We start from the raw sequence: 14,557 nt of genomic DNA on the forward strand, positions 1-14,557 counted from the left end.
CCAAACCAACTTCCAAAGTTTTAGTGCCAGAAATATTGTGGTTTCCAATTGCAGTCTATATAGCCTATTATTGACCAATCATGTTTGAGTGGGTTTTGGTTGCATGCAGGTTAACAGTCCTTATAGAGACACAAGAGGCCAAATGCATTGGCTGAAATGCAACTTGGAACCCTCCAACTTTTTTTGTTTTGTTTTGTTGGTTTAAACCAGTAGAACAAAGTGTTAAATGGCAACTTAAGAAACAATCCAGTTGTAGACTTCATTCACACCTACTGAGTTGCAAAAAGACTATAAACAATGAACAGTGCATGGAAGATGAAGGGTTGGATATCCACTGGCTACACCAGAACCACTGAAATATTGGCTTTTGCCTCCGAAGGCTAAGTCATCGTCACACAACAGATAGCCGATGGGTTCCCAAATGTATTGTCAGCGAGACAGGTGTACTCTTGAAAATGGTGAACTATTCCTTTAAGTCACCATTTCAAGACAGGTCTCCTGCATTCAATAGCCTGATCAATGCACAACACTGTGGCTGGGGTGACATACACACACATAAATCATGTAAACAAGTGTGCATCAGATCTTTAAGAAACCTGATCAGAGTCAACTCCTCTGAAGGACAGACACAGAGCGTGACAAAACAGTTATTAAACTAAGAGCGGGCAAGACGATCTGTAGACCGAGCAGCAGGGAAAGGGGAGACGTGACCATGGAGGGGTGACAGAGCGAGACGCCAAAATGAAGAAATGCAGAGATGAGAGGATAGAGAAATAGAAGGCCTGCAAGACCTGACACGGGATGGGGGAAAGGAGACGCCCACTCGAAGCAGATAAACAGATCAGAATGTCCTTCATTAACGTACACACACTGAGAGGTCATTTCCACGTTTGTGCTGTCATTTAAAAAAGGCTGCTTTAAATGCATAAAACTCAATGTCGTGACATAATACCACACTTGAGGTCAAACTGATGTAAAATGTATAAGTGCAAGGTTTCGTGGTCTAAATTTCAAGTTTAACTGCAATATTGTAGCCTAGTGTTTTTTTATATTTTAAACAAACACACTTGGAAAAAACAAGCTTATTAAAATCAACATCAGGCTATAATTTTCTTTATTTGGACAGTGGAATGTGAATTTTTGTTTGCCAGGTTGAAGAAAATAACAATAATAATGATAAACAGACTGTCAAGCAGCACTGAATGTCAATCAGTGCAAGAGCCCTCTTGTCAAGTAACTACAGGTAAACATAGTGTTTAAGATATATATATATATATATATATATATATATATATATATATATATATACACACACACATTAGATTTTGTCCTTGGTCTTTGAAAAACAGCAGAGCAGCTTATCTTATTCAGAAAACTCATGCACAATGAACTCTTAAGACCAAACTACTTTTTTAAAAGCATTGGCTACAGATATCTCACCACCACTTTTAAAAAAAGAGCTTATCTCCTCCTCATTTCCTCACAATCCGACCAGTTATGATAAAGCCGGAAGTAGGAAACAGCAGGGCCTTGTGGGAATCAGTTCTTCAAGTGCGCCGAGCCTCGGGGGACAGAGGAGGGGAATTACTATCAACGACAACAGTTTAGCAGTGGGGTTTATCAGATAAGACAACATTTTACATGCCACTTGTAAATCAATCAAGGTCACTTTATGCTCTCTTTGCTCCCTTGGTCCTGCGTTATTGTGGGTTGAATTCACGGTAGACACTCTGGCTGCTGCAGATTTGGGGTACGAGTTATCAGAATCTTACATAATGAGTCAAATATGGCTTTTCCTCTGCAGTTATTTGTCTCTCCCTGTGATTACATGCACCCAGAGTTCTGACCTTGATGTGCAGTGCCTTTCTTCTAATTAGCTGTCCAACAACACCACCTACTGGTTAGAAATAACATGGAAAAACTCAGCATACAAGGCAAGTGGTGTTTCATTGACAACTAAAATTCCAGCATACATTTTATTTATACTCAACGATTATTAAATCACAGTGGAACAAGAAATGTTCAGACGCTTCCCTTTAGTAAAACTAACAATATTGACCATAAAAACGTCCATTACCAGCTACAGTCAAAATTGTACTCAAGTACAAAAGTATTATCAGTGAAATGTACTTAAAGTATCAAAAGTAAAAGTACTCCCGAGGTAAAATGGCTTTTAAAATGTATATAGTCACTGTAGAGTCAGTTAAAATACTATATGGGTAGATCAATCTTTATAGAAATAAATCATAATTTACTGGCTGATTGTATATTTTATATGAAAGAGCCCAAATCTGCAAAGTAACTTTGAATGTTAAATACAAGTACTTTACTTAAGTACAGTCCCTGAGTAAATGTACTTAGTTACTTTTTACATCTAGTTGCCTTGGCATCACCTTGAAAACAGGATTTTTTTTTTTTTTTTTTGCAAATTAAGTTGTCTTTACTTTAAAACTAAAATCACCAACATAATAATAAAGACTTTTTTCGAAGCAGACATTTTGACAGCGCAAAACAGGAAAAGCACGGGTGTAAATAATAACATTAATGATGGCTTTATTTCATTATTACAGTAGGTGATGTAGGTCTGGGTTTTGGTATTGTACATTGTGGAGCAGTGTCATCATTAATGTTAGTCGTTCTACCTGTGTGTTTTTTGCTATTGCTACATAGTGTACTATATAGTGAACAAAATCAACGCTGATTGGCCACTTGTCCACTATATAGTGTCCACTATATAGTGTGCTATATAGTGGACAAGTAAGCAATCCCAACGCAGCATATAAAGAGTCAATATGTCTGCTGTGAAAAAGGTCTACTGAAATTAACATTACCATCCTTCCTGAAATGTTTGAAGACATAATTCTCTGCTTTGAACACTTGTTTGTTTTTTCCCATGAAAACCTTCACTTAAACAGTCAAAATTTGACACATTTTTATCAAAAAACAAATATAAAATGTATTAAAATAAATTCGCTGTTTATATTGAATACATTGTAAACAACATTGGTTAAACATCCACAAATTTACATTAATAAGAGATCTCATCAGAGTTGATTATTTCCCCACTTTGCTGCTGGCTCGTTCAAGAAAAGTCTCATCCCTGATTTGGCTCGGAGCAGCTCTTACCATCCCACCCGGGGTAACACTTGCACTGAAACTCAGACTTCATTACTTTTACCTGACGTGGCCGCATCTGTCCTAAGACTCTGTAGTTCTTCCTTCCCTCTGGCGTCTTCTCAGACACCACCTTCCACTCTGCAGGGTTGAGGTGGAGGTAGGCTCTTGATTTGGGGTCCCTCCTCTGGCACCTTCCCTGAGAAGAACATATGGTCTGGCTGCAGAGAAGAGCCGCTGATGTTACATTAACCAGGTAAGGACCCAGAGTCTCATCGATGTAAGATTTGACAGCGTCACAGGTCGCCTGAAAAGAAACAGCAGACAATAAACATAAACTGCGGAGGATGTGTCAAAAAAAAAAAAAAGCTTTTACACAACTTTTTTTCACTGAAATATTGATCATTACTCGTATGGATGAAAACAGCTGATATCATGATTAATTTCCCAGAAGGTCAGATGTCATGCAACTTTGCTCCACAGCAAGGAATAATTATAACAAGCCAATTCAAGATGTCTTCAGTGGTCTGAGCAACAGCCATCTGCAGAGAAGCCACCTTCAAATTATACCGCAAGTCTGACAGACGTTGCACACTCTCACTCCCCAGTAGTTGTTTGTGAATGAATCTGGTGATATTATACATTTTTGCTATTATTCTTTAAAAAGCCCATACCCGACATCATTTGATCCATGTAGCTAAAAAAAGATATCTGCTGCTGTTCAAAAACACAACAATGAGCCACATTGGGTGGCATGTTCTTTCATTACCATGAACACAAGCACTGTAGGTTATTATGACTCAGTCTCACAAACATCATCCTGCTACCATAAATATTTTTAATCTGCAGTCTCCACCACATACCCGCTTTGTTCCTGTTTGAGCAATACAGTGGGTATGGAAAGTATTCAGACCCCTTTACATTTTTCACTCTTTGTTTCATTGCAGCCATTTGCTAAAATCAAAAAAGTTCATTTTATTTCTCATTAATGTACACTCAGCACCCCATCTTGACAGAAAAAAACAAAAATGTAGAAATTTGTGCAAATTTATTAAAAAAGAAAAACTGAAATATCACATGGTCATAAGTATTCAGACCCTTTGCTGTAACACTCATATTTAACTCACATGCTGTCCATTTCTTCTGATCCTCCTTGAGATGGTTCTACTCCTTCATTGGAGTCCAGCTGTGTTTAATTAAACTGATTGGACTTGATTAGGAAAGGCACACACCTGTCTATATAAGACCTTACAGCTCACAGTGCATGTCAGAGCAAATGAGAATCATGAGGTCGAAGGAACTGTCCAAGGAGCTCAGAGACAGAGTTGTGGCAAGGCACAGATCTGGCCAAGGTTACAAAATAATTTCTGCAGCACTCAAGGTTCCTAAGAGCACAGTGGCCTCCATAATCCTTAAATGGAAGAAGTTTGGGACGACCAGAACTCTTCCTAGACCTGGCCGTCCAGCCAAACTGAGCAATCGTGGGAGAAGAGCCTTGGTGAGAGAGGTAAAGAAGAACCCAAAGATCACTGTGGCTGAGCTCCAGAGATGCAGTAGGGAGATGGGAGAAAGTTCCACAAAGTCAACTATCACTGCAGCCCTCCACCAGTCGGGGCTTTGTGGCAGAGTGGCCTGACGGAAGCCTCTCCTCAGTGCAAGACATATGAAAGCCCGCATAGGGTTTGCCAAAAAACACATGAAGGACTCCCAGACTATGAAAAATAAGATTCTCTGGTCTGATGAGACCAAGATTGAACTTTTTGGCGTTAATTCTAAGCGGTATGTGTGGAGAAAACCAGGCACTGCTCATCACTTGCCCAATACAATCCCAACAGTGAAACATGGTGGTGGCAGCATCATGCTATGGGGGTGTTTTTCAGCTGCAGGGACAGGATGACTGGTTGCAATTGAAGGAAAGATGAATGCGGCCAAGTACAGAGATATCCTGGAAGAAAACCTCTTCCAGAGTGCTCTGGACCTCAGACTGGGCCAAAGGTTCACCTTCCAACAAGACAATGACCCTAAGCACACAGCTAAAATAACAAAGGAGTGGCTTCGGAACAACTCTGTGACCACTCTTGACTGGCCCAGCCAGAGCCCTGACCTAAACCCAATTGAGCATCTCTGGAGAGACCTGAAAATGGCTGTCCACCAACGTTCACCATCCAACCTGACGGAACTGGAGAGGATCTGCAAGGAAGAATGGCAGAGGATCCCCAAATCCAGGTGTGAAAAGCTTGTTGCATCATTCCCAAGAAGACTCATGGCTGTACTAGCTCAAAAGGGTGCTTCTACTCAATACTGAGCAAAGGGTCTGAATACTTATGACCATGTGATATTTCAGTTTTTCTTTTTTAATAAATTTGCACAAATTTCTACATTTCTGTTTTTTTCTGTCAAGATGGGGTGTTGAGTGTACATTAATGAGAAATAAAATGAACTTTTTTGATTTTAGCAAATGGCTGCAATGAAACAAAGAGTGAAAAATTTAAAGGGGTCTGAATACTTTCCATACCCACTGTATTTGCTAAAAACCACAGAGTCCAGCTATGCAGAGAATTAGTGAGGCTTTTTAAAAATAAAACCATATAATGAGTATATATTTAAAAAGAATACCAAACCAAATAAAAATTCAAAGACACAGTGAAAAAAAACAAGTTAAAACATACTGGGACAATATAGTTCACCTGAGGGGATCATGGTGTTGTTGTTGTTGTTGTTTTTAAATACATTTCTAATTTTGTGAACACAGAGTGCTCAGGTGCAGACTAACGTGTATATCTACCAAACTTGTATGCAAAACTCCTCCAAAGTGTACAAATCATTAATTGAATCTTTTTAGAACATCTTTTAGAAAAGAAAATTACAGGAACATACATGAACATAAATCCAAAACATATACATTTACAGTAGGCTATAGTCAATGTTTAATCTGGCAATAGAAAAAAAAAATAGGTTGAATAACCATTTTCAAATAACAGACTGCATATTTGAAAATCTTCAAAACCAGCGGTTCGCAGGAATAGAGAGAGAGAGAGAGAGAGAGCCCATCCACATGAGACCGGAGGCAAAATGCACCGAGCAAAACGTAGAACAGGAAGAATCTAAACTAAGAGTAAAACTTTCATGGAGACTGAAACATAAAGCAGAAATTATCCCAGTGGCAGACATGGACAAAGAAACAGACACAGTGAACTGATGCTGAAAGAGGGGAACACAGAGACTAAATACACATGGGAAAGGAGGACAATTAGGGACAGATGAGACAAATGAAGATGGGGGAGGCAATCCCAATGACAGGAAATGCATAAGAGGAAGTAACACAGAGTGTTCACAAAGTAAAACAGCAACACTACAAAGCAAAAGCATGACAACAAGTGTATTGAAATCTCTTCTCAATATCTGTCTAGTGTTGACCTAAAAATACCCGACGTCCGTCAGCTAAAGTTCCTTTTGTCAGATAGTGGTCTTAATATAGACAAGTTTGCCAAAAAATGTCTATGACGGCTTAAATCAGGCTCACAGTACTATCAAAAGATACCGTGTGCACAGTTTCAGTAGTCCAACCAATGAGATACTGGACAAATCTGTTATTGTACCTGAGATTTGGAAAAGGTGTGGTCACCCCAAAGCACCACCCCTGCAGATCCTAATGCAGCAGTCTCTCCGATAGTGTAGACCAGGTGCTCCTGAAGGCCAAAAACAAAAGGTGAGCACAATGTTCGTACCGAATCATGACAATAAAAAAACATTTTAAGTTCAAAAATCTGCTACTTGCCTGAGAGAGGAAATCTAACGTGTAGGTGTAGACAATGCGAGCGTAGGGGAACACAGGCAGTGCTGATGGAGTCCCCTGAGCGCCTGCTCTCATGGCCTCCAGGATTCGGTGGTGAGCGTAGAGGCGCACTTCTTTGTCGAGGCCTCGCAGCTCGAGGCTGAGGTAGATGTCAGGATACAGAGCGGAGGAGGCGCTCCACAGCCAGAGCAGCTTGTCATTCCTTTTCATCTCTACAGCTGGACACTCCCCTGTGTAGTTAAAGCTTTTGTCATTGTAGTAGTTGTAGCAGTTGGGGAAGCCATAATAACCCCACAAGCCATTTGGTCTTGCATCGAGCCCCAGTTTCACAGTTTCCTCCATGAATTCCCTCCCAGCTCCCTCAAACTCCACCAGTGCTTCAGCGTCTACCTGAGCGGGGCTCCAGTCTGGATGCATCGACCTCACTACTGCTCTTGACCCCTTCCAGTACACCTCCTTACTGTCCCAGTTTCTCTCCCATAAGGGTCTCCAACTCTCCCAATCCACCACAGCCAAGCCCTGGAAATCCCTGTCAGGGATAAAGGTATGGATATTTTTTCTGGCAACTCTGAGGTGTTCATTGAGGCTGCTGTTCTGTGGCACCCCGCCGTTAATGGCCTCTCCTTGATTGGAGTACCTCGGATACAGACCCAGCTTTTCCGCATAAAAGATGGTTATGTTGTCACCCATGAAGGTTTGGTTCTGGTTCTGGACAATGTTGAACATCCCCAGGTCAAGGTCCACGCCATACTGAGAGAGGCAGTTGGCAGTGGGGGCGTTCCACACAGTGAGGAAAGGCACCCGGGAAAAAGATGATGTCGCAAACTGCAATCCAGAGACGAGACTGACCAGATTAAAGAGCAGCAGCCCCTCAGTATGAAAGGACCTCATCTCTGAAAAGAAGGAACAGACAGCTTTGTTGGGAAAGAGGAAATTGCAAAATAGCATTTTATCTTTAAAGTGTTTTCAGTTGTGTTACAAGATCAAAATTCAAATCAAACAAGGTCTTTCAGTTCTCACAATCTACATTCAAAACCAAGAAGTTAGACTTTTGAACAAATATGTTGCTTTCTGCATCTTTCAGTGCTCCAATTTTTTTCCAGATAATCACACAGGTTGCTATGTAGCTACATTGGACAAAAATAACAAGCTATGACATACATATTGTGTGAAATTTAAACTTAAAGCAAACTTACAAACACTGACTTACCTAGTTTACAAATGGAGAGGGATTTTAGTGTGTGGTGTGGGTGCGGTCATGTGACCAAAAGTCTCATGATCAGGATAGTACGTAGGAAAAGAGGAAGGAAGCAAAAAGACAACCAATCCGAAAGATTTCTACCAACCAGTAATAAGAGACATGCAAATAATTTTGTGGAGCAAGCAGATTTAAAGTGACAGACAAGTTAAAACATCACGTCATCATGTCTAGCTTAGTTTTTAATTTGTTTAAATACAAAAAAAAGAACTTAGCTAAAAATAAACAGTTAACTGAGGAAATCTGGGAAGGCTCCACAGTTCCTTTCTAAATGACTGTCAAGCAAAGCCATAATGAAGTCTTCCTCCTCCAAATTTAAATGAAGGCTTTGCTCAGCTCTTAAAAGTAGTAAAAAATAACTCTTGGTTAACGCCACCCTACAATTACATGGGGAAGGGGTATGAGGCTGCAGCCTGAAAAAGTGGGTCCCTCCCTGAGGACTCGCTGGCTTGGACTCCCCTGGCCAATGGTGAGTCACTGAGGTTTCACCCAGAAGCTTGTTTTTTTAATTACTGCAGACAACAAAAGCATAATTGTATTACAATAAAACCAATATTTAACTTTAATACTTCCTTTGATGCGGAGAAGATTGTGCAAAAACATTTGGTATCCAACTCCACTTCTGCAAACCTTTCATGAAAGTACACAAGAAGCTTGAAAAAGAAGTTTATTCACTTTGACACAAATTTGAGAAAACAGCGTTTACAAATGAGAGGCATCTATTTCAGTAATACAGTTGATCATACAAAGAATCCAAAATTTAATTTTTAAATTGTGCTTCTGAAGTCAAACAGCTGCTGAAACATGAGACTGCTACTTTTGGCATAGATATAGTGTTTTAAAAGAAAACTAGTAGTCATGATTTGGACATAAAAATAAGAAAATATCATATAAAACACCTAAAAATACATTCAAATAATAAATAGTAATCGCCATAAAAACATTGGATGTCAGATGTTAAAAAAAAGATCAGGCACTTCAAATATATTTTGCTATTAGCAGATTTAAGTGCATCACTTCCACTTTCACCACACATCAACTCATTCATCACATTTACCACAGAAGCATCCTCTTGATGAGAAACATGGAATCTGACACCTTGGGAAACATTGACTGAAGGAAACTGAGAGCAAAATGTAAACAAGGTCATTTCTAGAAAATCCAAAAGCAAACATTACTTTATATTTTCCACAGTGTTTCTTATCAAATTTCACTTCGTGTCATCCATATTTTACAGCAACTGCCGGAAAAAAAAAAAAAAAAAAAAAAGACAACTCTCCATAAAATGACTAACTTTTCATGTCTTGGGCTCCGATCTTCGCAGCTGTGTCTGCCGTATGCATGGTGTATTAACAGAAGAGCAGGACAACAATCAGTAAGATCCCACACTGCAGAGATGATGCCACAGGTTGACTCGCCCTTCCTTTCTGATGTAAAGGGTCCCTCCGATCGCAGCACTCTCCCTCATAGCCGCTGTAACACTGGCACTGAAACCCTGTTTGAAAACTCGTATTCTCCACCTCGCCAAACACACTGGTGACTGTCGGTTTGTCACCCTTCATGACGATACTGTGGGTTACGGGGTTCAGATGCAAGTAAACATCACTGTCTGGATTTCTGCGCAGACAGCGGCCGTGAGAACCACACAAGGTCTGGCTGCATAGCTCCGCTGCCGTGGAGACGTTAAGGAGGTATTGACTCAGCGTGCCCCGCAAATATGCATCCAGGTCGGTGCAGCTCTCCTGGAGAGGGGGGGAAACAAATTAAATTACACTCACTTTGTGGGGGTTTAACATTCTCACTGTCCCAATTTTTTTGAACAGATTTAACACAGGTGTGAGGTTCAGGTGAAAAATCATTACAAATCGTTGGAATGAAACCACAGGTTTCTGTTTATTATTGAGCGCTCATCTAAAGTCAAAACGTGGTTATGATGAACCTCTATTTCATTGATTAGATCAAAACTTTTTTATATTTTCCTTCTAAAATCCCACTTCACTCAAAAATTGTTTTTTCTTCTTGTTCCTGCAGTTGAATGTTTGGGATTCATAGAGCAGAAAGAGTTGCAAAGTTTAAAACTCATAAATGGGTCATAATAACAACTGAGAACAAACTCTTAATGGCTGATTTCAATATTTTAGATTAACGGCCCAAAATAAGATTAAAGTCCCCATCAGCCTAGATGTGACTAAAAAGAAGTCCTTCAGACAAATGTCTCCTGTGTATCGAGGAACATCCACGTGACTTAAGTCGCTAACTGTGAACCGGAGCCCCGAGGTTTGGTATCAAATGACTGCACACATGACTGACAACAGCAGCAGGTCAAAATTTCAGATGGTCAAAAAATAAGCAGACTGATTAATGTATTTGTTTCATAACTGTTGGGAAAAATAGTAACTCATTGTCAGTGTGTAAATTAAGTTACTGTTATGTGTGAAAAGTTTCCGTTAGTCTATGTAGACAACTGTAGTTGAAAGGTCACTACTACATACACAAATCACGAGTTCCTCTCTTGCAACAAAGGAACTGGCTTGTCTAGTTTAGCACACACATTGATTAAAAGCAAACATACTCATATAGGGTGCAAAGAGCATTGAACCCCTATGCACTCACGGTACACAACATGTGACCTTATCTATAGTAATGTAATCACGTGATGTTTTGTAACCCCATACATACAATAAAAGGAGCAAAGAGGGAAGTCTGATTCGTTGTTGGCTGATGCCAGGTGAAGAGCTCACAACTCTAAGACCCTGCACGGACTTCCCTTGCTGCAAGTAAAACTCAGATTTGGTGCCAAGCCTTGTGTTTGTCTGACTGTGGGTTTGATTCTTATGCTATCAGCGCTATGTTACGGTTCTGAACCTAACAATCATTAATGTTTTAACGCTTACTTTGCTGCTTGCATAAGCTGCTTCTCCCCACAGGATGATTCCTGCTACTCCCAAAGCCACGCTCTCCCCGATGGTGGAAACAAGGTCTGTCTGCAAAAGATGATACAGCACTTTACATTTCTGAGAGTACAGGTAAAACAAAGGGACAATACACTGATAAGTGACTGTACAACAGGGTTAGACTGTTAGCAAGTACGGCACCAGTTCTTATCTGTTCATTCCCCCATAACAAAACAGCCTATAGGGTGTTTAGCCAGATTTTCAACTTGACCAACACCCATCCTGCCTACTCGACACAAATGAACGATATGATAGCTCTGACTGCTACCAGAACAGGAAAGGACCGTGGCTGCCGATAAGGAAAATAAAGTGCTATAGCTCCATGCAGCATGCACTGATATAGAGGGTGAGTAGTTGTGTTGTATGTTAGAGGCACAGCGTGAATGGAAATTAAGCAACAAGATTCAGGAAATAAAAGTGCATAATGTGTGCTTAAGAACAGTTTAGTGCACAGGAACACAGAAGTCAGATTAATCTTCAAAAGAGTTACAAAGAAAGAGGAAGAGGATCCAAATTCAGCATTGGCAGTGTTTCTAAAGTTAGAAAGTCACCTCTGTCAGATGTTCCAGAGAGTTGGCATAGGTGGGCCGGGTGTACACAAAGACAGGGCGTGCCAACCCGTTGCCCGATGAAGCCAAACGCATCCCCTCCTTCACACGGTTCCGCACAAACTGGCGTCCAGATGCTGAGGAACGCAGCACGGGGCTCATGTAGATGGAGGGGAAGAGGGCCGTGCTCTCAGTCCACAACCACTTCAGCTGCTCGTTGCGTGCCACCTCCACGTCTGGACAGCGGCCTGTGTAGCTCTCCAGAGTGTACCTGTAGTCATGGTTGTAGCAGTCGGGGAACAGGTAGAACCCCCACAGCTGGTTGGGCCTCAGATTTTTAGCGTGCCTCAGCGTCTCCAGCATAAACTTCCTAGAAGACATCTCAAACTCCTGCTGGGCCACTTTTGTCACCTGTTCAAAGGGCCAGGTGGGGTTCTTCTGGCGTACCAACTCACGAGAATGTCTGCGGTAAATGTCTTTGCTTTCCCAGTTACGTATCCAGAGGGGACGCCACTCCTCCCAGTCAATAACTGCTAACCCTACGGCCTCTGGTTCACGTATATACCTCCGAACACCTTCTGGCATTTTCTCTAGGTGCTGCGAGAGACTAGCCACCTGCGGCAGTCCCCCATTTACCGGAGTTTCATCTGGCTCAAAGTAGGGGTACGAGCCCAGGCGGTCATGGTAGAAGATGGTCAGATTCTGTCTAACAAAGCCCTCATTGGGTGAGGCCACGATCTGGAACTGGTCCAGCTGAAAACGAATGCCGTGCCGCGGGGCACAGTCCTCAGTCGGGGCATTCCAAGCGAGGAGCAGAGGCTTTTGGGAATACAGTGGCCATCTCGTGGGCTTCAGTTCCAAAGTACAAAGGCCGTCCCACAGCTGAACAATCAGCAGCAGTACTCTCCAGTCAGACAGAGTCCAGTACAACATGTCTTCAGATGTGGATTGACAGAAAGGACTGTCACGATCTGCTCTACAATTCAGATTGAAATTCAGTTTTTAAGTTTGGTATTCTGATAGAGGCAGCTCCCAGTGCATTCATTCATTATTCATTATTCATAAAGTTACCATTTGAAAAAAGAAATGAGAGTCATTAATTTCGGAAGGAAACATTGTAGGCTACTTTCTAGATTACATCACATTTATTTGACGGCTTTAGTTATCAAATCTTCATTTTAAAGATATGAAGATTTGACCCAAAAGACAATATAACAAGCTTTTAAAATGCACCACGTTGTTGGAGATTAAACTAGTGGTTTCCAGACTTTTCAGCTTCTGATGTCTTGCAAAAATCAGTGTGTAGTCATGGTCATATTTTAGATGTCAATGAGCTGTTAACAGCTACATCAAAAAGTTTTTTTCCTCTAAACTTCTCACATAGTTTAATTTCAATAAATGTTAAAATGATCCAGTAGCTCACCAAAATGTAAAGATTAAAGGAAAAAGTCCAAAAACTGTTTTTTCTTCTTTGCTCTCCCAATAATCATCTGATGACCCCTCAGATTTATCTGCTGTCCTCGTTTATAAAACTGGATATAAAGTAGGTCAAATTAGCTCCAACAAGCTTCTTACACTGATGCTTCAGCAATAATAATCTGATTTTAATCTGATCATATATAATAATAGATCAGTCAGGGAGACCAAACCATTCTTTAAACTACCATACTTTAACTAACTTTTTCTGCTAATGCTTATGTACTTTTATATAAATAGGATTTATTATGCATGACTTTTGCTTGTAATGGAGCATTTTTACATTACTGTACTGATGCTTTTATTTGAACAAAGGATCTGAATACATCTATCACTGAAATCAATGCTGAAATCTCAGGCTGAGGTGATATATAATTTAAAAAGGCTTTTGTACTTTTTTAAATAGAAAACAACTTTTATTTCGTGAGACTTTAAATTGCCAAAAAAGTGACAATACATGTGGTTTTTTTTTTCTTTGAGTAAGTAGGACAAAGTTTTGAAAAAGCATCTTCACAGTTATTTATGTACTGCACTTTAAATCGGTTCCGTTATAGTTAACATAACCTGACTTCAATTAAATTATAGTTTGAGACTCTTTTTTTTTTAAGCCACGAATGAGCAAAACAACAAGGAAAGGCAATGCACTTCATTTTTCCTGCAGATGGATGAACTTACCTTTACTGGCAGACTGAGGAAGCATTACCAAAAACCAGAAGCCTGCAACTTCAAGCCGCGTTTTTGCGTCGCCTCAAAACAAACTGCAGAAATTAAAAAATGCCTAAATGTAAGAAAATGACGACGGGGGGGGGGATTACAACGGCATGAGCAGCTATGTTGCTCTCCGTGGGCAGTAAAGTGAAGAGAAGTGAACTCACCCCCTGCGATGTTGTCAGTTGCGACTCGTTCACTGAACCGAGTGCCAAACTACTTTCAGGATGTTCCATTCTGAGAAGGGCGGGGGGACGACGAAAACAATAAACCGGAAATCCTAACAACTATCAGTTCGTGTTTTACAGCAACGTGTTTCTTCACCTCAAATCCTCACATAACCACAGGTATAACCTAAGCGGGAAGTGGCTTTGAATCTGTTTCTCTTTAAAAAAAACAACCAAAAAAACCAAAAAAACCGATAATCACCGTGTGCCGGTGCAGCGCTAAATGAGTCGGTCCAAGAAGTTCGCCACCGCCACCGTGAAATAGATACAGCAAGGAGCAACGTCAAGATCCACACAAGGTCACAGCGGGCCAGTACGCCACCACACATCCCTAAAAATAAGATCATACCCACAAATGACCTTTCAGCTACATTACAGTCAAATAGAGTGTGTGGATAATATGGCATTTAGAAATTAGGGTGAAAGATTCCAGGGCCTTAAAACACCTGAAAGTATTCATGTAACATAGGCTGTTT

The 14,557-nt window shown here is 40.6% G+C and overlaps 2 protein-coding genes across 5 annotated transcripts; both read right to left on the minus strand.

Annotated features, from left to right (window-relative positions):
- Positions 1–1,097: 1,097 nt before the first annotated feature.
- hyal1 (hyaluronidase 1) lies at positions 1,098–8,206 on the minus strand. Of its 2 annotated transcripts, none has more exons than XM_069690780.1 (4): positions 8,121–8,206; positions 6,893–7,803; positions 6,714–6,803; positions 1,098–3,421 (listed from the first exon to the last, which is right to left on the minus strand). In XM_069690780.1, the coding sequence occupies exons 2-4, from the start codon at positions 7,799–7,801 to the stop codon at positions 3,095–3,097; spliced, it is 1,326 nt and encodes a 441-aa protein (XP_069546881.1). In that variant the 5' UTR covers positions 7,802–7,803; positions 8,121–8,206; the 3' UTR covers positions 1,098–3,094. The 2 variants fall into 2 exon arrangements, with proteins under 2 accessions (XP_069546881.1, XP_069546882.1); XM_069690781.1 differs by lacking the exon at positions 8,121–8,206 and adding an exon at positions 7,931–7,957.
- Positions 8,207–9,330: 1,124 nt separating this feature from the next.
- Positions 9,331–14,044, minus strand: hyal2a (hyaluronidase 2a). Of its 3 annotated transcripts, XM_069690783.1 has the most exons (5): positions 14,022–14,044; positions 13,822–13,904; positions 11,674–12,646; positions 11,063–11,152; positions 9,331–9,910 (listed from the first exon to the last, which is right to left on the minus strand). In XM_069690783.1, exons 3-5 carry the CDS (start codon positions 12,601–12,603, stop codon positions 9,518–9,520), a joined length of 1,413 nt encoding a protein of 470 aa, XP_069546884.1. In that variant the 5' UTR covers positions 12,604–12,646; positions 13,822–13,904; positions 14,022–14,044; the 3' UTR covers positions 9,331–9,517. The 3 variants fall into 3 exon arrangements, with proteins under 3 accessions (XP_069546884.1, XP_069546883.1, XP_069546885.1); XM_069690782.1 differs by lacking the exon at positions 14,022–14,044 and having other exon boundaries at positions 13,822–14,015; XM_069690784.1 differs by lacking the exons at positions 13,822–13,904; positions 14,022–14,044 and having other exon boundaries at positions 11,674–13,802.
- Positions 14,045–14,557: the final 513 nt, after the last annotated feature.

This window comes from Brachyistius frenatus, unplaced genomic scaffold (genome assembly GCF_029030835.1).
Source record: "Brachyistius frenatus isolate BFR_SWC_R1_liver_20210118 unplaced genomic scaffold, ASM2903083v1 Contig_10, whole genome shotgun sequence".
NCBI lineage: Eukaryota > Metazoa > Chordata > Actinopteri > Embiotocidae > Brachyistius > Brachyistius frenatus.

Bases quoted from the DNA above. Each gene is read 5' to 3' on its own strand.
- hyal2a (XM_069690783.1), bottom strand. From the start codon at position 12,603: ATGTTGTACTGGACTCTGTCTGACTGGAGAGTACTGCTGCTGATTGTT. The intron at 11,153-11,673 runs GTGACTTTCTAA...CATCTTTTGCAG, and splicing joins CTCTGGAACATCTGACAGAG to ACAGACCTTGTTTCCACCAT. The intron at 9,911-11,062 runs GTAAGCGTTAAA...CCCCCTCTCCAG, and splicing joins CAGCTTATGCAAGCAGCAAA to GAGAGCTGCACCGACCTGGA.
- hyal1 (XM_069690780.1), bottom strand. From the start codon at position 7,801: ATGAGGTCCTTTCATACTGAGGGGCTGCTGCTCTTTAATCTGGTCAGT. The intron at 6,804-6,892 runs GCAAGTAGCAGA...TTTGGCCTTCAG, and splicing joins CGTTAGATTTCCTCTCTCAG to GAGCACCTGGTCTACACTAT. The intron at 3,422-6,713 runs GTACAATAACAG...GTTTCTTTTCAG, and splicing joins ACACCTTTTCCAAATCTCAG to GCGACCTGTGACGCTGTCAA.